Source organism: Seriola aureovittata, chromosome 5 (genome assembly GCF_021018895.1).
Source record: "Seriola aureovittata isolate HTS-2021-v1 ecotype China chromosome 5, ASM2101889v1, whole genome shotgun sequence".
NCBI classification, from domain to species: Eukaryota; Metazoa; Chordata; class Actinopteri; order Carangiformes; family Carangidae; genus Seriola; species Seriola aureovittata.
This window is the reverse complement of record NC_079368.1, coordinates 30,467,141-30,489,855: the sequence shown is the minus strand read 5'-3', so window position 1 is coordinate 30,489,855 and position 22,715 is coordinate 30,467,141. Positions and strand designations below refer to the sequence as shown.

The following is a 22,715-nucleotide window of genomic DNA, read 5'->3' as shown; positions in this document are numbered from 1 at the left end:
CCTGTCTGTCTGTCTGTCTGTCTGTCTATCTGTCTGTCTGTCTGTAGGTGTCTCCAGACCAGGTGTGTTCTGTCCTGTCTTCAGTCAATGAGGCCTTGATGAAGCGCTGTCAGTATCTGAACTTTGGACTGGTAGGTCTCCTCTTGTATCTGGTCCACATTTACTCTCTGCTGTCTACCTGGTTTTGTCTGGACCACCACCTGTCTGTAGCTCCTGTCCACCTGGACTACTTCCTGTTTAACTGAATGACCACCTGTCTTTCTGGACCCCCCCACCCCCACCCTTGGACTGGACTACAATCTAACCCTAACCCTGCTGAGACTGGATCTGTACTACCTGTTGTCTATTTGTACTTCCTGTTCTGGACTACCTGCTCAGAACCTGGAGCTCATGTGTTCCTGTTGATGTCGTGTACTTTCTGTCCACCTGGATCACAGCCAGTGTGTTGTCTTTGTGTTGTGGACCCGCCCACCGCAGGAGGGCCTCACTTTGTCAGCTCGTTCTAAGTCCAGGAAGGAGGTCCGGTCTGCCCCACCTGCTGGTCTACTGGAGCTGAGCAGGACAGGTGTGGACCTCCTCGATGACCCTGTTGTGGGCATCATCAAGTCCCTGAACAGGTACTGAACCCATTGAGGAACAGCTGGAGACTGTACCTGATGATGATGATGATGACGATGATGATGATGATGATGACGATGATGATGATGATGATGATGATGATGATGATGACGATGATGATGACGATGACGATGATGATGATGATGATGACGATGATGATGATGATGATGACGATGATGATAATGACGATGATGATGATAATGATGATGACGATGATATTGATGATGATAATGATGATGATGATGATGATGATGACGATGACGATGATGATGATGATGATGATGATGATGACGATGATATTGATGATGATAATGATGATGATGATGATGATGATGATGACGATGACGATGATGATGATGACGATGATGATGATGATGACGATGATGATAATGACGATGACGATGATGATGACGATGATGATGATAATGATGATGATGATGATGATGATGATGATGACGATGATCTTCCTCCCTCAGGTTCTGTGTGATCCAGGAGGGTCCAGTAGAGACATCAAGACCAGCTGCTGGTAAACAACATCTGTCTGACTGATCTGTACCTGGTCCACACCTGGAGGTGTTCTTGATCCAGATTGTAAATGATCCCATCTTCTGTGGGGGATCTGAACAGTGTGAGCCAGACCACCTCCAGAAGTGGTCCAGCAGATCCGACCTTGTTCTGGTCTCATTAACACGTCTCCTCTGGACACAGTTTAGCTTCACTAACAACAGTCAGGATGACCACAGGTAAAACTCACCTGTACAGGTGAGGGTCAGTCAGAGAAATGAGCCAGAGTTGTTGCCTTCAAGTACAATCCACGCAGACTGGTACCTAGAGCTCAATGCATCATGGGAGTCCCCGCAGCAGTCTAGGTCTATAACAGCAGTCCAGAGTCCAGTTGGTACCTGGTCTCTGTTTGAGTCCGGCAGGGACCTGGTCTCTGTTTGAGTCCGGCAGGGACCTGGTCTCTGTTTGAGTCCAGCAGGGACTTGGTCTCTGTTTGAGTCCGGCAGGGACCTGGTCTCTGTTTGAGTCCGGCAGGGACCTGGTCTCTGTTTGAGTCCAGCAGGGACCTGGTCTCTGTTTGAGTCCGGCAGGGACCTGGTCTCTGTTTGAGTCCGGCAGGGACCTGGTCTCTGTTTGAGTCCAGCAGGGACTTGGTCTCTGTTTGAGTCCAGCAGGGACCTGGTCTCTGTTTGAGTCCGGCAGGGACCTGGTCTCTGTTTGAGTCCAGCAGGGACCTGGTCTCTGTTTGAGTCCGGCAGGGACTTGGTCTCTGTTTGAGTCCAGCAGGGACCTGGTCTCTGTTTGAGTCCGGCAGGGACTTGGTCTCTGAGTCCAGCAGGGACTTGGTCTCTGTTTGAGTCCAGCAGGGACCTGGTCTCTGTTTGAGTCCGGCAGGGACCTGGTCTCTGTTTGAGTCCGGCAGGGACCTGGTCTCTGTTTGAGTCCGGCAGGGACTTGGTCTCTGAGTCCAGCAGGGACTTGGTCTCTGTTTGAGTCCAGCAGGGACCTGGTCTCTGTTTGAGTCCGGCAGGGACCTGGTCTCTGTTTGAGTCCGGCAGGGACCTGGTCTCTGTTTGAGTCCAGCAGGGACCTGGTCTCTGTTTGAGTCCAGCAGGGACCTGGTCTCTGTTTGAGTCCAGCAGGGACCTGGTCTCTGTTTGAGTCCAGCAGGGACCTTGATCTCTGTTTGAGTCCAGCAGGGACCTTGGTCTCTGTTTGAGTCCAGCAGGGACCTGGTCTCTGTTTGAGTCCAGCAGGGACCTGGTCTCTCCTCTGACTCCTGGTCTCCTCTCTAATAAAAAAAGTCTGTGTGTCTGCAGCTCAGAGTCCAGTCCACCGTCCTCAACTGAGATCTGCTGAGTCTGTCAGTGCACTGAGGTACGCACACACACACACACACACACACACACACACACACACACACACACTCTGGATAGTGGTCAGAGCCAGGTTCATCACTCACTGTAAGATAATGCTTCTGTGTCCTGTGTGTGGGTCAGGGGGGGCTGCAGGTCCATCAGGGCCGACAGGAGGTTCCAGGTTTTTGGACCCAAACCAGAAACAGAACAGAACACACAGTAAGTCCACCCTGATGGTCTGATGTGGTCTGATGTGGTCTAGGGCTGGGGCGACGCGTCGACGTAATCGATGACGTGCAAAAACTGTGCGTCGATGCGTCGTTTGAAAACAAACAATGGCGGCAGCAAGTAGCGGCAGTATCGATACCAGCGAGTCAGTTGACTCTGATCAATGTAGAACACGAACTCGTAGATCAAAGGTACGGGACTATTCTTCCGTAAAAGGAGGCAGTTCTGTCTTTGTCGGCTGTAACATGGAGATGGCTCATCATAAAAGCATATCATATCATATTCTTGAGTGAAAAGGCAGAGTGTATGTTCCTGTGAATGAACAGCACTTTATATTTTGTTAGTTAAAAAAGAAAACTGCTGCTGTTTATATTTTATTGATTTTATGATGATAACATTTTCTTGATTCTTTCACAACAAGAACTTGTTTTATTTATTGAAAGTATTTTATTTCATTTTACGCTCCCTCTGACGTCAGACTGCACTATTGTTTTCATTACTTGAATTTAATTAGAATTTGGTCATTTTTGGTGAAAACAATAAAAATGTTGGAATGAAGAAATTAGTGTTTTTTCATTGAGATACATAAATTAGCATATGTAAATTAGCATATGTAAATTAGCATATGTAAATTGCTATATAAGTCAAATAATGGGAAAATAATCGATAATCGAATCGAAATTGAATTGAAAAAATGAATCGTTAGATTAATCGATTACAAATATAATCGTTTTGCCCTAATGTGGTCTGATGTGGTCTGATGTTGTCTGATGGTCTGATGTGGTCTGATGGTCTGATGGTCTGATGTGGTATGATGGTCTGATGTGGTCTGATGGTCTGATGGTCTGATGGTCTGATGGTCTGATGTGGTCTGATGGTCTGATGATCTGATGTGGTCTGATGTGGTCTGATGATCTGATGTGGTCTGATGTGGTCTGATGGTCTGATGGTCTGATGATCTGATGTGGTCTGATGTGGTCTGATGTGGTCTGATGGTCTGATGGTCTGATGTGGTCTGATGTGGTCTGATGGTCTGATGGTCTGATGTGGTCTGATGTGGTCTGATGGTCTGATGTGGTCTGATGTGGTCTGATGGTCTGATGTGGTCTGATGGTCTGATGTGGTCTGATGTGGTCTGATGGTCTGATGTAGTCTGATGGTCTGATGGTCGGATGTGGTCTGATGGTCTGATGTGGTCTGATGGTCTGATGTGGTCTGATGTGGTCTGATGTGGTCTGATGTGGTCTGATGGTCTGATGTGGTCTGATGGTCTGATGTGGTCTGATGGTCTGATGTGGTCTGATGGTCTGATGGTCTGATGTGGTCTGATGTGGTCTGATGTGGTCTGATGGTCTGATGGTCTGATGGTCTGATGTGGTCTGATGGTCTGATGGTCTGATGTGGTCTGATGGTCTGATGTGGTCTGATGTGGTCTGATGGTCTGATGTGGTCTGATGGTCTGATGGTCTGATGTGGTCTGATGTGGTCTGATGTGGTCTGATGTGGTCTGATGGTCTGATGGTCTGATGGTCTGTGTGTGTTTCAGCTCCTTCAGCTCCACAGTGAACTCAGTGCTGTGGAAGACCAATGACGTCCTGCTGTTGGCTGCAGAGGTAAGGGGGGGGGATACTGAAAACACCTGCTAGCCTAGCATCAATAAGCTACAAGCGACCCACAATGCACCTGACCTGTGGGGGGGCTTCGCAGTGAATCAGGTTAGATTCTCTCAGGTGTGAAGGACTCTAACAGGGCGTCTCCCCCCTCAGGACTTTTACCGCCGCGAGTGTCTTGGCAGGTTCCAGCTGCTTCCTGATTCTCTGGACCAATGGGCTGACAACGTGCAGCGAAGGCTGCTGGGATACCAGGAGCAGGCCAGGAGGCTTCTGAGCACCAGCAGAGAGGGTACGTCTGTGAGGACCTCCACTGGTGTACCTGACCCTGACCCTGAACCTGTCTGTCTCTCCCTCTCCACCTGTCTGTCTCTCTACCTGTCTTTCGCTCTGCCTGCCTGTCTCTCTCTTTCTGTCTGTCTCTCTACCTGCCTGTCTCTCTCTCTCTCTGTCTGTCTTTCCACCTGTCTGTCTCTCTACCTGCCTGCCTCTCTCTCTCTCTACCTCTCTTACTCTCTACCTGTCTCTCTCTCTGTCTGTCTCTCTACCTGCCTGCCTTTCTCTCTCTCTCTACCCGTTTCCCTCTCTACCTGTCTCTCTCTTTACCTGCCTGTCTCTCTCTCTGTGTCTGTCTTTCTACCTGTCTGTCTCTCTCTACCCGTCTTACTCTCTACCTGTTAGTCTCTCTCTCTCTACCCATCTCCCTCTCTCCCTGTCTTACTCTCTACCTGTCTGTCTCTCTACCTGCCTGCCTGTCTCTCTCTCTCTCTACCTGTCTCCCTCTTTACCTGCCTCTCTCTCTCTCTCTCTGTCTGTCTTGCTACCTGTCTGTCTCTCTACCTGCCCGCTTGTCTCTCTCTCTCTACCTGTCTTACTCTCTACCTGTCTGTGTCTCTACCTGCCTGTCTCTCTCTCTCTACCCATGTTACTCTCTACCTGTCTGTCTCTCTCTCTACCTGCCTGTCTCTCTACCTGCCCGCCTGTCTCTCTACCTGTCTCACTCTCTACCTGTCTGTCTCTCTCTCTACCTGCCTGTCTCTCTACCTGCCCGCCTGTCTCTCTACCTGTCTCTCTTTCTCTCTACCTGTCTGTCTCTCTACCTGCCTGCCTGTCTCTCTCTCTTTACCTGTCTTACTCCCTACCTGCCTGTCTCTCTCTCTCTACCCATCTCTCTCTCTACCCATCTCCCTCTCTACCTGTCTCTCTCTCTCTCTCTAACTGCCTGTCTCTCTACCTGCCTGCCTGTCTCTCTCTCTACCTGTCTTACTCTGTACTTGCCTGTCTCTCTCTCTCTACCCATCTCCCTCTCTACCTGTCTTACTCTCTACCTGCCTGTCTCTCTCTCTCTCTACCTGCCTGTCTCTCTACCTGCCTACCTGCCCTCTCTTCTACCTGTCTTACTCTCTACCTATCTCTCTCTCTCTCTCTCTACCTGTCTGTCTCTCTACCTGCCTGCCTGTCTCTCTCTCTTTACCTGTCTTACTCTCTACCTGCCTGTCTCTCTCTCTCTCTCTCTCTACCCATTTCCCTCTCTACCTGTCTCTCTCTACCCATCTCCCTCTCTACCTGTCTCTCTCTCTACCTGCCTGCCTGCCCTCTCTTCTACCTGTCTGTCTCTCAGACCTGGTGGACCAGCTGTCTGTGTTGGACGACCTGCTTCATTCGTTCCCTGCAGTGTTGATCAGTAACTATGAGCAACAGCAGGAGGCTGAGCTCAGAGAGGAGGTGGGCGGAGTGAGAAGGAAGCTGGAGGAGATTCTGACAGCCAGTGAGCAGGAGAAGGTGAGTACCTGAGGACATGAGGACTGAGGTGTGTCCAGGTGAGTCTCCTGACTCTGTTTCTGTCCTCAGACTGTCAACTTGCATCAGCTGCGAGTGTCAGTGGGGGGGGGCAAGCTGCAAACTGTGATCAGCAGAGAGGAGGGGAGACAGGAGAGGCTGCACAGCGCCGTCTGCTGCTCACACCTAGAACTACAGGTACAGGAGGAGGAGTCACACCTGTAACATCTGTTCCTGTCAGAGTCACACCTGTAACATCTGTGTGTGTGTGTGTGTGTGTGTGCAGGAGTGTGTGCGAGTCCGGGGGGAGGAGTTTGTGACATTACTGGCGTCTTTGACGGAGAAGCTGCTCTGTCAGCTGGACGACCTGCTGACACCTGCAGGTAACCGCTCACCTTTGACCTTTGACTGTGATCTGGATCCTGCAGTCGGGTTTCTATCTGTGACTTTGACACCTTTGGCCTCATGTCATTCAGTAGGTTTTCATTTTTTCTGTTTCCATAGAAACCAAGGCAGCATCCGACCAGCACTCTGAAGACAGCATTGTTACCATGGAGACAGGAACTGACCCAGGACAGAGATCCTGCACAGGAAGCAGGTAACCAGACCTGTGACCCACCTGTGACATCAGAGGAGACAGCCGATACAAATATTTATCAAATAATTCTGTGTGTGTGTGTGTGTGTGTGTGTGTGTGTGTGTGTGTGTGTCAGGACCTGGTCTGGGATTTCGTACCTCACCCCACCCACCAACATCACTGATGACCTGTCATCCTCTGTTACCACAGCAACAACAGCCTCCATCACCGCAACCAGTTGCACCCTGGGACATCTGACTGTTATAGAACAGAGAGACAAAGCTGTAAAGGTACACACACACACACACACACACACACACACACACACACACACACACACACACAAAAGATAAAATTATGTATCTGCTTCATATCGTGTGTGTGTGTGTGTGTGTGTGTGTGTGTGTGGTGTGTGTGTGTGTGTGTGTGTGTGTGTGTGTGTGTGTGTGTGTGTTGTGTGTGTGTGTGTCAGGACCTGGTCTGGGATTTCGTACCTCACCCCACCCACCAACATCACTGATGACCTGTCATCCTCTGTTACCACAGCAACAACAGCCTCCATCACCGTAACCAGTTGCACCCTGGGACATCTGACTGTTATAGAACAGAGAGACAAAGCTGTGAAGGTACACACACACACACACACACACACACACACACACACACACACACACACACACAAAAGATAAAATTATGTATCTGCTTCATATCGTGTGTGTGTGTGTGTGTGTGTGTGTGTGTGTGTGTGTGTTGTGTGTGTGTGTGTCAGCAATTTGAACAGCTGTTCAGGTCAGAGTTGCTACGTTCAGATGATGACAAACGAAACCAACTGAGGAAAATACAGAACTGGAACACACACTGGAGACGAGAGATACACTCTCTGAAACACACACACTGACACATAACGGCTGCAGCTGATTGGCTGTTTGCTGTGTAACCTGTGATGTCACCAACTGTTCTGATGTTTGATAATAAAGGACAAGAAAAGGAGTGTCCAGTAGGTGGTGTTTATTTGTCGTTCCACTCGTCACCAGCGAGGGGAGCAGGAGGAGGAGAACAGAAGTGTGTACACGGAGCAGCGTGCTCATTTGTGCGGTATCACGCAGTAAGTCATCTTCATTCTCCCGGGTCGCTCCATATCCACTCTGCTCAGCTGTTTACGGAAGCCGCTGTTTTATTTTGAAATCACTGGCATTGTGTGTCTCATGGTATATTTACTTCCTGTCTTTGTCCTGTTTCCCTCCTGTGTGATCGTCTGCCCTGCCCTCAAGTGTTTCACCTGTGTCTCATGGTCAGTGTCTCTCAGTGGGACAGAGACAACATGAGTAAACATGTATGAATGTGAACTTAACATTTACCCTATTAGGACAAGTATGAAACAGTTAAAGGTTAAAAGAAAGAATTCCTTAAGAACTGTCTGTTTTGATCATCTCTCTTTTCATAAATAAGTAATTCTGTTTGAACCACCTGACTCCAGAACCCTCTGGAAATACTGTGACACGTAAAGAAGTCTTAATATGGGAGATAGATATACAACCTTTATGTTTTACTATACTAAACTAACTTTTCATGACTTATGCCTTAATTAAATTAAACATTTTATGCCTGACTTTTTTTGTTTGTTTTTATGAAATTTTTGATGCCTTACTGTCCCCTGACATTTTTGTGACTTTTTCGAAGCCTTACTATATTATGAGATTTTTATGGCGTTTTTGTATCTTTAATCCCTTTCTATTCTATAATGTTTTTTCTACCTTACTATACTATTACTTTTTTATGACATTTTTATGATGATTTTATGAAATCTTTGATCCCGTACTATTTTATGACTTTTTATGCCTCATTATACTATAACTTAATTTGGCTTACTATGCTTTGACTTTTTATGGCTATGTCGTTTTTATTACTTTTTATTCCTACAAGTTAAGTTGATAAATAATTTCAATAAGTTAAAGATTATAAGAGTTTAAAAAAGTGGGTTTCATAAGTTAAAAGGTTAAAAACCATCGATTAATCTGTATTAGCTCATGTTCTGTGCTGCCACCTGCTGGTCACAGATTAGACTGTTGACGGACACTGCTCGATGCTTGTATCTGTTGGAGGTTTCTCTGTCACGCTTCTGCCTTGGAAATCATGTGTCTTTGAGTAGTATATGTAGATTACTGCTATATTCTTAAAGTATTTACATATTGAAGAGTTTTATCGGGTTAGCTAAACATGTGCTCTGCTAATTTGCAGCAGCTAGCTCTGTTGACAATTGGCTTGTGGGTTGTAGCTATTGTGGTAGTTAAGCTATTTTCCACACAGTACAGTGCCTGTTTTGACATTGTTAAAGCGTGTGTGTATAATATGTAATTTCTACATGTGCATGGAACATTTTGTGTACTGATTTATGTTTTATCTCTGTAATGTTTCAGTTTTACAAACAAAGCAAATGTGGAAAAGAGTTTTCAGTAAAAAAACAAGAAAAGTCAAGCCTTGTGTGTTATTGGAGGAATTCTAAATGTTAACTGGCTGTCTAGCTTTGCATAAGTGAACGCACTGCAAGGTCAGTACAATTCCCTACTAGTACATTTTTATGACTTACTATACTATGACGTTTTTTATTTTATTTCTATGCATTACTCTGTTCATTACAAAGAGAAATATATGAAATCATAACCATTTATTTATGTTTTCTGAATTCATTTCAGAATGTCTGTTCATGAAAATAATGCTGTTTTAAATGAAAAAACAGTAAACTGTGATTAAACAATGTAATTTATTATAAAACAGGGTGAACACATGAACAACAATCCCACCAATCAGCAACCACAGCTCCTCTAGCTGTTGTGATGTCATCAGCACAGGTCAGGAATAATGAGCAACAGAGACCTCCTGACCCCCTACCCCACAGGATGTCTGACAGATGCATCCTTCTGTTGGGGGGGGGGGGGGTTTACTGAGGGTCCAGAACAGAAACAGTCCAGAAGAGTTCAGGTCTGTGAGTCCACGTTGGAGATCTTATCAATGGACTGAAGCAGATGAGAGACCAAACTTAGAGTCTCTGCTTCCCCCAACAGCTGACTGCAGACAGACAGGTCAGAGAGAGAGACAGGTAAGAGACAGACAGGTCAGAGAGAGATAGACACGTCTGTAGTCTACCTGTCTGAAAGCACGTACTAACCGGATGGAGGAGTGGGCGTGGCTTGCTGTCTTCTTCAGGTACTCAGACGCCACATGTGCGTTTTGTCTCATCGTCATGACGACCTGAGACTCTGCCGCCTTCAGACTGTCGTTCTCTGACTGCAGAGAGTCCACCTCCACCTGAGAGACAGTACACACAGGTCTGTACACCCCTGTACACACGTCACTTACTCAATCAGCTGTGACTCACCTGATTGAGTGAGTGATGATCAGCTGATCGATCATCACATAAACTCTCTGACTCACCTGCAGCTGCTGCAGCTCCAACTTCAGTTTGGAAACACTGTTCTCTGCTTTCACCGCTCGCTTCTGTCAGACAGACAGGTGAGAGACAGAGAGGTCAGAGAAAGAGACAGGTCAGAGAGACAGACATGTTTCTTTAGCCAGACAAGCTGAAGGCTGAAACAGGTGTGTGCTAGCTAATATTAGCCTAGAGGGCTAACTTTTTCACTGTTGCTTGGCAACACTGTCAGCTGTTCTGGCACTGAGGTCATCATTCTCAATTTTTCAAACATGTTGATGTCATCAGGACGAGTCTGTGACCCCTCTCATTACAGATGATCTGAACTAAACATCCGGACCAGACATCTGGATCAAGCATCTGGATCAAGCATCTGGACCACCAGGCAACATGGTACCGTCATCAGGTGGAGGTTCTGCTCCACAGAGTGAACCATGCTCTCCAGGTCCTGAGCCTCCTTCTCCTCCTGACGCCTCCTGTGGAGCAGCTCCTCAGAGAGTTCCAGAACCCTGACGGGGGGGGCACAGACACAGAGGCATGATGGGTAAATTCTCTGTCTCCTACTGGTCAGGTGGTGCTGTTATGTGATTGGTCGGTGCTCACCTGCGTTCTTTAGCGTCTGATCTCCTCTGCAGCTCCCTGATGGTTCTCCTCAACAACATGTTCTCCTCCTTCAGCTGCGACACAGTCAGAATCAGCTGTTCACATCATCATCATCATCATTATAACCATCCTTATCATTGCCATCATCATCATCATCATCACTATCATCATCATCACTATCATCACCATCATCATCATCACTGTCATCATCATCATCATCATCACTATCGTCATCATAACCATCATCACCACCATCATCACTATCATCATCATCATCATCACTATCATCACCATCATCATCATCACCATCATCACTATCATCACCACTATCATCACCATCATCATCATTATAACCATCCTTATCATCACTATCATCATCATCATCACCATCATCATCACCATCATCCCCATCATCATCACTATCACCACCACTATCATCACTATCATCATCATCATCATCACTATCATCATCATCATCACTATCATCACCATCATCATCATCACTGTCACCATCATCATCATCATCACTATCATCACCACTATCATCACCACTATCATCACCATCATCATCATCACCACTATCATCATCATCATTATAACCATCCTTATCATCACTATCATCATCATCATTATAACCATCCTTATCATCGCCATCATCATCATCATCATCACTATCATCATCACCACTATCATCACCATCATCATCATCATCACCATCATCATCATCATCATAAGATTTAAAAAAGGATTTAAAGTCTGCTCTCCCAGGTTCCCTGAACTACACTGTGATTAATGTTTTGTTTCTAAACATTATTTCATAGTTTTCTCTGTTCCTACATAAACACAAGAAGAACAAACAGAGAAGCTGGTGTGTGTGTGTGTGTGTGTGTGTGTTACCTGTTGTACCTGGCTGCTCCTCCCACTCTTCCTCCTGCAGGAGGTGGCAGGTTCAGCCATGGAGGTCTCATCATCTCCTTCATAGTTCTCTCCTCCTCCTCCTCCTCCTCCTCCTCTTCCTCCTCCTCCCTGCTGGACTTCAGGTTTTGAGGAGAATCTGTTTTGATGAAAACGTTAAAACATTTTTTATTATCATTATTATTTTCATATCTGGTTTGACATTTTAATTCATTCAGATGATTTAGACTCAGTGTTCAGTTTATTAGGAACAGCCACCTCAACCTGAGTGACAATGTTCAGACTGTGTGTTATACTGGACACGCTGAGGTGAAGACCAGTCTGCAGACCTGGTCTGGATTTACCTGGTCTGGATTTACCTGGTCTGGATTTACCTGGTCTGGATTTACCTGTCCCCTTTGTTTCAGGTCTAATAAATAAAACACTAAATCCATGAAGCTGAAGCCACTGTGAGGCATTCAATTTTGTTTGGTTTTCACACACTTGAGTATTTGGTAATTACAATAAAGACATGAACACAGCACGAGGAGTTTGTCAGTATAACATCGTGTCAGCGCCTCCTGCAGGCAGCACAGTCCACTACAGTCTCCCAGAGCAGGAACATCACTGAGTCTCCTCCTCTCCTGGGACAAACCATCCAATCAGTGATGAGCAGACAGAACTCACCTGGTCTCCTCCTCTTCATCTTCATCTTCATCCTCCTCTGTACAGAGGGAGGAGGTGCTGTCCACACCTGACTGGAAGCCCCGCCCCCACCCCTCCGCCTCTTCCTCCTCCTGATTGGACAGACTGTGTCAGTAATGATTCACAAAGTTCACATGTCATTACTTCCTGTTCTCATAACGTCAATGATGATGTCAATCTACCTGTGGTGCCAGGGAGGGCTCGGAGAAGAAACAGGTCTGGGCGTCAGGGTCCAAGGTCAAGTTCCTGACATCAAACACCCTCTGAGAGCTGCTGGACTACAGACACAGTCAGTCAGTCACACTGATGTCATGTTCTTCTTCTGCTGCAGACTCTGGTCTTCATACCTGGCCCTGTGTCTGCTCCTCCTGGTGCTCCTGCTCTGGCTCCTGATGTGGATCCTGGTTCTTCCAGCGAAGAAACTCTCTGAAGGAGAACGGGTTCAGCTCCTGATCCTCCACCTCCTCATCTGGAGAATAAGAACAGAGAGGAGTCAGAGCAGACTGTTCTGCTTCACCTGGATGCTTCTCTCCAGGTCTTCAGGTTCTCCCAGTGGACCAGCACTGGACTGGACTGTGTCAGGTCTGTTAGCTACAGATCTGTTAGCTGTAGGTCTGTTAGCTGTAGGTCTGTTAGCTACAGGTCTGTTAGCTACAGGTCTGTTAGCTACAGATCTGTTAGCTGTAGGTCTGTTAGCTGTAGGTCTGTTAGCTGCAGGTCTGTTAGCTACAGGTCTGTTAGCTACAGATCTGTTAGCTGTAGGTCTGTTAGCTGTAGGTCTGTTAGCTACAGGTCTGTTAGCTACAGGTCTGTTAGCTACAGATCTGTTAGCTGTAGGTCTGTTAGCTGTAGGTCTGTTAGCTGCAGGTCTGTTAGCTACAGGTCTTTTAGCTACAGGTCTGTTAGCTACAGGTCTTTTAGCTGCAGGTCTGTAAGGTCTGTTTGCTGCAGGTCTGTTAGCTACAGGTCTGTTAGCTGTAGGTCTGTTAGCTACAGGTCTGTTAGCTACAGGTCTGTTAGCTGTAGGTCTGTTAGTTACAGGTCTGTTAGCTACAGGTCTGTTAGCTGTAGGTCTGTTAGTTACAGGTCTGTTAGCTGCTGGTCTGTTACCTACAGGTCTGTTAGCTACAGGTCTGTTAGCTGTAGGTCTGTTAGTTACAGGTCTGTTAGCTGCTGGTCTGTTACCTACAGGTCTGTTAGCTACAGGTCTGTTAGCTGTAGGTCTGTTAGCTACAGGTCTGTTAGCTGTAGGTCTGTCAGCTACAGGTCTGTTAGCTGTAGGTCTGTTAGCTACAGGTCTGTTAGCTGTAGGTCTGTTAGCTGCAAGTCATCCTCTTACTATTAACTAGTAACTAAAACTCAGTAACTAGTAACTCTAATAGGAGGAGCTGAGCGCGGAGCAGACAACCGTATAAAGACACCTGTGACCAGGTGAAGTCAGCTCATCATAGGAAGTAAAACAAACATCTGAATTTCTGTCTCATGTTCTCTTCATCACATCTAACATCAACACTGAGACATGTAACAGACAGATGACCTTTGACCTCTATGAGCCATCAGCTGGACTCTGATGACGCCGTACAGATGTTGTGTTGTTGACCTGTCCTCGTGTTGTCCAGGTGTCTGACTGTGGGTAGATCTCTGTCAGTCTGGACTCACACCAGTGTCATGCCTGATCAGAAAACTTTTCCACTAACAGCAAACTGTGACGTCACCTCAGGATCAGGAAGTGGTTCCAGCTGGATTGTGATGTTTTATATCCAGATATCTGATCTGAACCTGGACCAGCTGCTGACTGGACTCACCGTCTGCGATGATCAGGGTCTTTGAACTCCTCCGTCTGGACATGATGACCCGCAGGTGGACAGTCACGTCCTCGTCACATCATCGGTCCTCTCGTCCTCTCGGTCCCGCCGTGTCTCTCCTGCTGGAGAAAACCAGACCCGGAAACACAGCAGATCGCTCCACACTCATGTGATCTGTCTTATAACTTCTCACTGGCTGGGGCCGTCACGTGACATAAAAGTAAAATCCGATAGAAGGAAAAACGTTTCCTTCACGATCCCGGTAAAAGTGTTCCACACGTGTACCGTCTGCGGTGTCCGGTCCGGATCGTTTACCTGCACAGACCCGGAGGACAGTCCGGCTTCAGCGGACAGCCTGACCCGGTGAGTGTCTGACTGATGTTAGAGCCCCGGTAAGCTCGGCACGGCTCGGCACGAGTCGGCACGAGTCGTCCAGGCGGAAATGTGAAGTAGTTCGGCACGTGTGGATCCGGATGTTAAACCTGGTCGTTCTGTTCTGGTTTATATTTACCTGTGATGGGGTTGTACATCCGGCTGTGATTGACAGGTGGTGGGCAGGGTTATCGAACCAGCACGGTGTTGGACTGGTTCTGGTACTGGATTAGTTCCTGCAGCTCCGACACGGTCAGTTCGGAGGGAAAGACTCTAAAACCACAACGAACTCCGATTGAAATCCTCTATTTTAACGTAGCCTCGTTCGCCTGCAGTGACTGACTTGTCGGACGCGGGAAAAGTGAAGTTTGGATTGATGACATCCCTCTGAAAAAGTTATTTCATTAGGAGTCTGTGCCGATTGGAAGAGCCGTGTGTGACCTCTGATCAAAGATCCGCTGAGGGTTTCTCTCTTGGTGTAATGAGTAGAGAGAGGAAAGTATTTAAACGGTACAGTTGTTAAAGGAAGTTCGGAGTGGAGCAGTGAGTCTTCACTCGTTTTCATTGTTGCTATTTTTTAGAAAGATATGTTTATTCTTCAATTATAGATATTTTAAATGCGGTTCAGCACTGAGCTCTTTACTGAGGGGGAGGGGTCACAGATGACCAGTGTGACCAGTATGATCTAAGGGTTTCTAATGTTTCTAATCTGCAGAACTAGAGAATGTCTGAAGAAGTTCCACTTGAGGGGGACCAGTCGCTGTCCACCCAGTCGCCATCCCAGGCCCAGTCCACCCAGTCGCCATCCCAGGCCCAGTCCACCCAGTCGCCATCCCAGGCCCAGTCCACCCAGTCGCCATCCCAGTCTAAGTGCCAGTCCCAGCCTGGTTCCAGTTCTTCCAGCGGCCCGACCTCTGGCAGCCAATCGTCCAGCGGCTCTGGGACTCTGAGCAGCATGGACACCATCCCCGTCACCCTGCCGTCCGTCCCTGAGGAGCCTGAACCACAACCCTGGGGCCGGCTGCTGCCCATGGCCCGAGGCTTTAGGAGCCATGGTGAGCTCATAACATGCTCGCATGGAGGCTAGCGCTAATACTAGTACTAGTTAATACTAATACTAGTCCTCAAGTTGAAGTTAATGCTAACACTAGTCCTAACATTGGTGTTAATACTAGTTCTAATACTGGTATTATCATGATGTAGGAGGAGCAGTACCTGTTTATTTATTTAAAGTTTGTTTGTTTGTTTACAGACTGTATAGAGGACCAGTACCTGTTTGGACGGGACTCTAAATGTCAGTACGTCCTGGACGATCCTGATGATCGAGGATCCAAAAAGTTCAGAATCTACAGCAAGAAACACTTTAGGATCTACAGAGTGAGATTACTCCTGCTACATGCTACATGCTACTGCTACATGCTACATGCTACTGCTACATGTTACTGCTACATGCTACTGCTACATGCTACTGCTACATGCTACTGCTACATGTTACTGCTACATGTTACTGCTATATGCTACCTGCTACTTATACATGCTACATGCTACTGTTTCTGTTTTCTGACTGATTATATGTGACATTAGAGCCAGTACAATCTGACAGTAACCTGTCTCTCTGCCCGTCTGTCTCTCTGCCTGTCTGTCTGTCAGGAGGACAGTGAGGTCTTTGTGGAGGACTACAGTAATAACGGGACGTTTGTTGACGGGATACTGATCGGTAAAGACAGGAAGCTTCCTCTGGTCAACAACGCCGTCCTCTCTCTGGCTGAGCAGCGGAACAAAGGTCAGAAACTGAGCTCAGTGTCAGGGCGGGGTCAATGTCCAGAGGGGCGGAGTCAAATACCAGAGGGGCGGAGTCAAATACCAGAGGGGCACGGGTTGTTCTGATTCCATCTTCTCACATTAGAATATTTGCTTCACCTCATTCTGTCTCTCTCTCTCCACCTGTCTGTCTCTCCACGTGTCTGTCTTTAGTCTTTGTCTTCATTGACCTGATGTCTGATGATCAGTCCAGTCTACCTAAAGAGCTTCAGGAGAAATATCTGCTGACTCGACGCATCGGCACGTGAGTCTGACTTGCTTCACACCGCTATGATGTCACTTCCTGTGCCCTGCATCTCAGTTTATGGTGTGTGCGTGTGTGTTTCAGAGGAGTCTGTGGTGAAGTCAAACTGGCCTTTGAGAGATCGACCTGTAAGAAATTTGCAGTGAAAATAATAAACAAGAACAACTTCAAGTCTGAAGGGGTGAGTCATCTGCTCTCTGATTGGCTGATCCATCCTCCCTTCTTCCTTCTTTTGTTTCCTTGTTTCCTTCCTCTGACTGAACTACAAACATGGCGTGTGAACATGCAGTTTCTCAGACAGACAGGCTAATGTTTCTCTGGACCAATGACAGACAGGCACTGATCATGTGATCTGCGTGTTTTTGTCCAATCACAGACGGCGACACGAAACGCAAAGACAGAGGTCGAGATTCTCCAGAGGATTGACCACGTGAGTCTGACACCAACGAAGAAGAGACAGGAACGTCATATGCACTGTTCCTTTATGATCTAATACCTGCTGTATCAATCTCTCCTCTCCTTGTCACCTGTGTCCTCTCTCCTTGTCTCCTATCTGTGTCCTCTCCCCTTGTCTCCTATCTGTGTCTCCTCTCCTTGTCTCCTCTCTGTGTCCTCTCTCCTTGTCTCCTATCTGTGTCTCCTCTCCTTGTCTCCTCTCTGTGTCCTCTCTCCTTGTCTCCTCTCTGTGTCCTCTCTCCTTGTCTCCTCTCTGTGTCCTCTCTCCTTGTCTCCTATCTGTGTCCTCTCCCCTTGTCTCCTATCTGTGTCTCCTCTCCTTGTCTCCTATCTGTGTCCTCTCTCCTTGTCTCCTCTCTTTGTCACCTCTCTGTGTCCTCTCTCCTTGTCTCCTATCTGTGTCCTCTCTCCTTGTCTCCTATCTGTGTCCTCTCTCCTTGTCTCCTATCTGTGTCCTCTCTCCTTGTCTCCTATCTGTGTCCTCTCTCCTTGTCACCTCTGTGTCCTCTCTCCTTGTCTCCTCTCCTTGTCACCTCTGTGTCCTCTCTCCTTGTCACCTCTCTGTGTCCTCTCTCCTTGTCTCCTATCTGTATCCTCTCTCCTTGTCTCCTCTCCTTGTCTCCTCTCTGTGTCCTCTCTCCTTGTCACCTCTGTGTCCTCTCTCCTTGTCTCCTCTCCTTGTCACCTCTCCTTGTCACCTCTGTGTCCTCTCTCCTTGTCACCTCTCTGTGTCCTCTCTCCTTGTCACCTCTCTGTGTCCTCTCTCCTTGTCACCTCTCTGTGTCCTCTCTCCTTGTCTCCTCTCTGTGTCCTCTCTCCTTGTCACCTCTCTGTGTCCTCTCTCCTTGTCACCTCTCCTTGTCTCCTCTCCTTGTCACCTCTGTGTCCTCTCTCCTTGTCACCTCTCTGTGTCCTCTCCTTGTCACCTCTCCTTGTCTCCTCTCCTTGTCACCTATCTGTGTCCTCTCTCCTTGTCACCTCTCCTTGTCTCTTATCTGTGTCCTCTCTCCTTGTCACCTCTCTGTGTCCTCTCCTTGTCACCTATCTGTGTCCTCTCTCCTTGTCTCCTATCTGTGTCCTCTCTCCTTGTCTCCTCTCCTTGTCTCTTATCTGTGTCCTCTCTCCTTGTCTCCTCTCCTTGTCTCCTATCTGTGTCCTCTCTCCTTGTCACCTCTCTGTGTCATCTCTCCTTGTCTCCTCTCCTTGTCACCTATCTGTGTCCTCTCTCCTTGTCTCCTATCTGTGTCCTCTCTCCTTGTCTCCTCTCCTTGTCTCTTATCTGTGTCCTCTCTCCTTGTCTCCTCTCCTTGTCTCTCTCCTTGTCACCTGTGTCCTCTCTCCTTGTCTCCTATCTGTGTCATCTCTCCTTGTCTCCTCTCCTTGTCTCCTATCTGTGTCCTCTCTCCTTGTCTCCTATCTGTGTCCTCTCTCCTTGTCTCCTCTCCTTGTCTCTTATCTGTGTCCTCTCTCCTTGTCTCCTCTCCTTGTCTCCTATCTGTGTCCTCTCTCCTTGTCACCTCTCTGTGTCCTCTCTCCTTTTCACCTCTCTGTGTCCTCTCTCCTTGTCTCCTCTCTGTGTCCTCTCTCCTTGTCACCTCTGTGTCCTCTCTCCTTGTCACCTCTCCTTGTCACCTCTCCTTGTCACCTCTGTGTCCTCTCTCCTTTTCACCTCTCCTTGTCACCTCTGTGTCCTCTCTCCTTGTCTCCTATCTGTGTCCTCTCTCCTTGTCTCCTCTCCTTGTCACCTCTCTGTGTCCTCTCCCCTTGTCTCCTCTCCTTGTCACCTCTGTGTCCTCTCTCCTTGTCACCTCTCTGTGTCCTCTCTCCTTGTCTCCTATCTGTGTCCTCTCTCCTTGTCTCCTCTCCTTGTCACCTCTCTGTGTCCTCTCTCCTTGTCTCCTATCTGTGTCCTCTCTCCTTGTCGCCTCTCCTTGTCACCTCTGTGTCCTCTCTCCTTGTCACCTCTCTGTGTCCTCTCTCCTTGTCACCTCTCTGTGTCCTCTCTCCTTGTCTCCTATCTGTGTCCTCTCTCCTTGTCTCCTCTCTGTGTCCTCTCTCCTTGTCACCTCTGTGTCCTCTCTCCTTGTCACCTCTCCTTGTCACCTCTGTGTCCTCTCTCCTTGTCTCCTATCTGTGTCCTCTCTCCTTGTCTCCTCTCTTTGTCACCTCTCTGTGTCCTCTCTCCTTGTCTCCTATCTGTGTCCTCTCTCCTTGTCACCTCTGTGTCCTCTCCCCTTGTCTCCTCTCCTTGTCTCCTATCTGTGTCCTCTCTCCTTGTCACCTCTGTGTCCTCTCTCCTTGTCTCCTCTCCTTGTCACCTCTGTGTCCTCTCTCCTTGTCACCTCTCTGTGTCCTCTCTCCTTGTCTCCTATCTGTATCCTCTCTCCTTGTCTCCTCTCCTTGTCTCCTCTCTGTGTCCTCTCTCCTTGTCACCTCTGTGTCTCTCTCCTTGTCTCCTCTCCTTGTCACCTCTCCTTGTCACCTCTGTGTCCTCTCTCCTTGTCACCTCTCTGTGTCCTCTCTCCTTGTCACCTCTCTGTGTCCTCTCTCCTTGTCTCCTCTCCTTGTCACCTCTCCTTGTCACCTCTGTGTCCTCTCTCCTTGTCACCTCTCTGTGTCCTCTCTCCTTGTCACCTCTCTGTGTCCTCTCTCCTTGTCTCCTCTCTGTGTCCTCTCTCCTTGTCACCTCTCTGTGTCCTCTCTCCTTGTCACCTCTCCTTGTCTCCTCTCCTTGTCACCTCTGTGTCCTCTCTCCTTGTCACCTCTCTGTGTCCTCTCCTTGTCACCTATCTGTGTCCTCTCTCCTTGTCACCTCTCCTTGTCTCTTATCTGTGTCCTCTCTCCTTGTCACCTCTCTGTGTCCTCTCCTTGTCACCTATCTGTGTCCTCTCTCCTTGTCTCCTATCTGTGTCCTCTCTCCTTGTCTCCTCTCCTTGTCTCTTATCTGTGTCCTCTCTCCTTGTCTCCTCTCCTTGTCTCCTATCTGTGTCCTCTCTCCTTGTCACCTCTCTGTGTCCTCTCTCCTTGTCTCCTATCTGTGTCCTCTCTCCTTGTCTCCTATCTGTGTCCTCTCTCCTTGTCACCTCTCTGTGTCCTCTCTCCTTGTCTCCTATCTGTGTCCTCTCTCCTTGTCTCCTATCTGTGTCCTCTCTCCTTGTCTCTTATCTGTGTCCTCTCTCCTTGTCACCTCTCTGTGTCCTCTCTCCTTGTCTCTTATCTGTGTCCTCTCTCCTTGTCACCTCTCTGTGTCCTCTCTCCTTGTCTCCTCTCTGTGTCCTCTCTCCTTGTCTCCTATCTGTGTCCTCTCTCCTTGTCTCCTATCTGTGTCCTCTCTCCTTGTCTCCTATCTGTGTCCTCTCTCCTTGTCTCCTCTCCTTGTCTCCTATCTGTGTCCTCTCTCCTTGTCTCCTCTCCTTGTCTCTTATCTGTGTCCTCTCTCCTTGTCTCCTCTCCTTGTCTCCTATCTGTGTCCTCTCTCTTGTCTCCTCTCCTTGTCTCTTATCTGTGTCCTCTCTCCTTGTCTCCTCTCCTTGTCACCTCTCTGTGTCCTCTCCCCTTGTCTCCTCTCCTTTTCACCTCTCTGTGTCCTCTCTCCTTGTCTCCTCTCCTTGTCACCTCTGTGTCCTCTCTCCTTGTCACCTCTCTGTGTCCTCTCTCCTTGTCTCCTATCTGTGTCCTCTCTCCTTGTCTCCTCTCCTTGTCACCTGCAGCCTTGTCTCATAAAGACAGAGGACTTCTATCACACGGAGGACAGTTACTACATCGTGTTGGAGCTGTGAGTCGATGTTTGTCTTCATGTTTGCAACCTGTCAGAACTTGATTTAAAGGGCCAGTGTGGTGATTTTCTGTCCTCACTCTCAGGATGGAGGGAGGGGAACTGTTCCACAAAGTCAAGTCTCAGCAGCAGCTTCGCGAGTCTGTTGCCAAACTTTACTTTTACCAGATGCTCAGAGCGGTCCAGGTGAGCTGCTGTTTCTATGGTAACAGGTAAATATCCGTTTTGCAGCAGCGGAAACATCAGAGAAGCTGGCAGAGGTCAACAGGGTGGGGGCTCACCATCGGCGCCCTGTAGGCAGATCGCTGTGTCTTTATTGTCCCCCGGTCAGCAGAATGTAAAGATCAGGATTTAATGCAGATGTCTGATGCAGCAGAGGATTGTGGGTCGGTTTGTTGTTGGATAACTGAAAACAGAAAACAAATGTTCCACAGGATGTGTTTCATTCGTGTGTGTGTGTGTGTGTGTGTGTGTGTGTGTGTGGTGTGTGTGTGTGTGTGTGTGTGTGTGTGTGTGTGTGTGTTTTCAGTACCTCCACAGTAACGGGATCATCCACAGGGACCTGAAACCAGAGAATGTCCTGCTGTCCTCACAGGACGACGTCTGTCTCATCAAGGTGCACACAACTGGAAATTCAGCAGGATCCTAGCTGCTGAGTTAATGTTTTTACAGTTATTGATGTGTGTGTGTGTGTGTGTGTGTGTGTGTGTGTGTGTGTGTGTGTGTGTGTGTGTGTGTGTGTGTCAGGTGACAGACTTTAACCAGTCCAGGATCCTGGAGGAGGCCGTGTTGATGAGGACTCTCTGTGGGACCCCGTCCTACCTGGCTCCTGAGGTCTTCACCCACGCCTCCACCACAGGGTATGGCCTCGCTGTGGACGCCTGGAGCCTCGGAGTCCTGCTCTTCGTCTGGTAGGCTCACCCTCACACCTGTCTCACCCTCACACCTGTCTCACCTTCAGACCTGTCTCACCCTCATCTTTTTCATCAAGTGTTAACCTGTTCCTCTCTCTACCTGTCTCTCTCTCTCTACCTGTCTCTCTCTCAGTCTGGGTGGTTATCCTCCGTTTCATGAGAGTTTTGGTCGTCAGTCCATCACAGATCAGATCGTAAGAGGGGAATTTACTATGGTTCAGTCCAAATGGAAACACGTCTCTGATCAAGGTACTTTAACAGGTATTCTACAGGTACTTATTTTGTCATCAGCCTGTTTACTGTGTGTGTGTGTGTGTGTGTGTGTGTGTGTGTGTGTGTGTGTGTGTTACAGCGAAGGATGTGGTGAGGAAGCTGTTGGTGGTTGATCCCAGTAAGAGGATGACTATAGAAGAAGCTCTGCGGCACCCCTGGTTACAGGTAACTAACTCCACCTGCAGTAACTTTCACAGTAAAAGTACTTTAATGAAGGACACTATCAAGGTGCATTATTGGAAATGTAAGATCCGGTGTTTTTGGATTACGTGTCAGGACATTTCTATTTCTGATTGTTTGTAGGATCGAATGATGACGGAGACAGCTCACAAGCTGATGTACCCCCCTGGACACCCCAGTGCCGCTATGGTAACACCCCCCCCCCCCACACACACACACCACACACACACACACACACACACACACACACACACACACAGTTAGTAAAACTGATCCTGCCCCTAACCCCTCCCCCTGCAGGAGGCGGAGTCAGCCTCAGGTTCCTCCAGCAGGAAACGAGGACGAGATGAAGAGGAGGAGGAGGAGGAACATCCAGCCAAACGGAGCCAAGCCACACCCCCTGTTCCACTGTAGTTGACCAATCAGATTGAGCTGTTCCTACCTATACTACTGAAACACTCCACTGTAAATAATTTGTAATGTTTTCTAATAAAGTCTTTTATATTTTTCAGTCTCTGTCTGTTTTCATGTTTAAAGCAAAGTCACAGTTTCAGTGTGAGCATCAGTCTGAC

General features: G+C 48.0%; 3 protein-coding genes across 10 annotated transcripts in view; 2 read left to right on the top strand and 1 right to left on the bottom strand.

Annotated features, from left to right (window-relative positions):
- ccdc180 (coiled-coil domain containing 180) overlaps window positions 1–9,149 on the top strand; it is a 25,042-nt gene extending 15,893 nt beyond the window's left edge. For 4 of the 5 annotated variants that reach the window (XM_056375773.1, XM_056375774.1, XM_056375775.1 and 1 more), the window contains 13 exons: window positions 48–131; window positions 478–617; window positions 1,095–1,144; window positions 2,442–2,499; window positions 2,622–2,699; window positions 4,255–4,321; window positions 4,475–4,610; window positions 5,940–6,100; window positions 6,170–6,295; window positions 6,384–6,480; window positions 6,602–6,695; window positions 6,811–6,964; window positions 7,444–9,149. In XM_056375773.1, the coding sequence (XP_056231748.1) occupies window positions 48–131; window positions 478–617; window positions 1,095–1,144; window positions 2,442–2,499; window positions 2,622–2,699; window positions 4,255–4,321; window positions 4,475–4,610; window positions 5,940–6,100; window positions 6,170–6,295; window positions 6,384–6,480; window positions 6,602–6,695; window positions 6,811–6,964; window positions 7,444–7,572 (1,374 nt within the window). In that variant the 3' untranslated portion in view covers window positions 7,573–9,149. The remainder of the gene's footprint in view (window positions 1–47; window positions 132–477; window positions 618–1,094; window positions 1,145–2,441; window positions 2,500–2,621; window positions 2,700–4,254; window positions 4,322–4,474; window positions 4,611–5,939; window positions 6,101–6,169; window positions 6,296–6,383; window positions 6,481–6,601; window positions 6,696–6,810; window positions 6,965–7,443) is intronic. The other variant, XM_056375776.1, reaches the window with a different exon arrangement.
- Window positions 9,150–9,416: 267 nt separating this feature from the next.
- Window positions 9,417–14,246, bottom strand: entr1 (endosome associated trafficking regulator 1). Of its 2 annotated transcripts, none has more exons than XM_056375785.1 (10): window positions 14,109–14,246; window positions 12,651–12,772; window positions 12,486–12,581; window positions 12,286–12,395; window positions 11,602–11,758; window positions 10,705–10,778; window positions 10,499–10,610; window positions 10,107–10,169; window positions 9,841–9,980; window positions 9,417–9,740 (listed from the first exon to the last, which is right to left on the bottom strand). In XM_056375785.1, the coding sequence occupies exons 1-10, from the start codon at window positions 14,149–14,151 to the stop codon at window positions 9,650–9,652; spliced, it is 1,008 nt and encodes a 335-aa protein (XP_056231760.1). In that variant the 5' UTR covers window positions 14,152–14,246; the 3' UTR covers window positions 9,417–9,649. The 2 variants fall into 2 exon arrangements, with proteins under 2 accessions (XP_056231760.1, XP_056231761.1); XM_056375786.1 differs by having other exon boundaries at window positions 11,611–11,758.
- A 99-nt stretch (window positions 14,247–14,345) lies between these two features.
- chek2 (checkpoint kinase 2) lies at window positions 14,346–22,654 on the top strand. Of its 3 annotated transcripts, none has more exons than XM_056375781.1 (15): window positions 14,346–14,471; window positions 15,196–15,535; window positions 15,733–15,857; window positions 16,131–16,263; window positions 16,455–16,545; window positions 16,630–16,726; window positions 16,922–16,975; window positions 20,712–20,776; window positions 20,863–20,962; window positions 21,306–21,392; window positions 21,524–21,687; window positions 21,824–21,939; window positions 22,043–22,128; window positions 22,267–22,332; window positions 22,444–22,654. In XM_056375781.1, exons 2-15 carry the CDS (start codon window positions 15,205–15,207, stop codon window positions 22,555–22,557), a joined length of 1,629 nt encoding a protein of 542 aa, XP_056231756.1. In that variant the 5' UTR covers window positions 14,346–14,471; window positions 15,196–15,204; the 3' UTR covers window positions 22,558–22,654. The 3 variants fall into 3 exon arrangements, with proteins under 3 accessions (XP_056231756.1, XP_056231759.1, XP_056231758.1); XM_056375784.1 differs by lacking the exon at window positions 14,346–14,471 and adding an exon at window positions 14,504–14,990; XM_056375783.1 differs by lacking the exon at window positions 14,346–14,471 and adding an exon at window positions 14,504–15,023.
- Window positions 22,655–22,715: the final 61 nt, after the last annotated feature.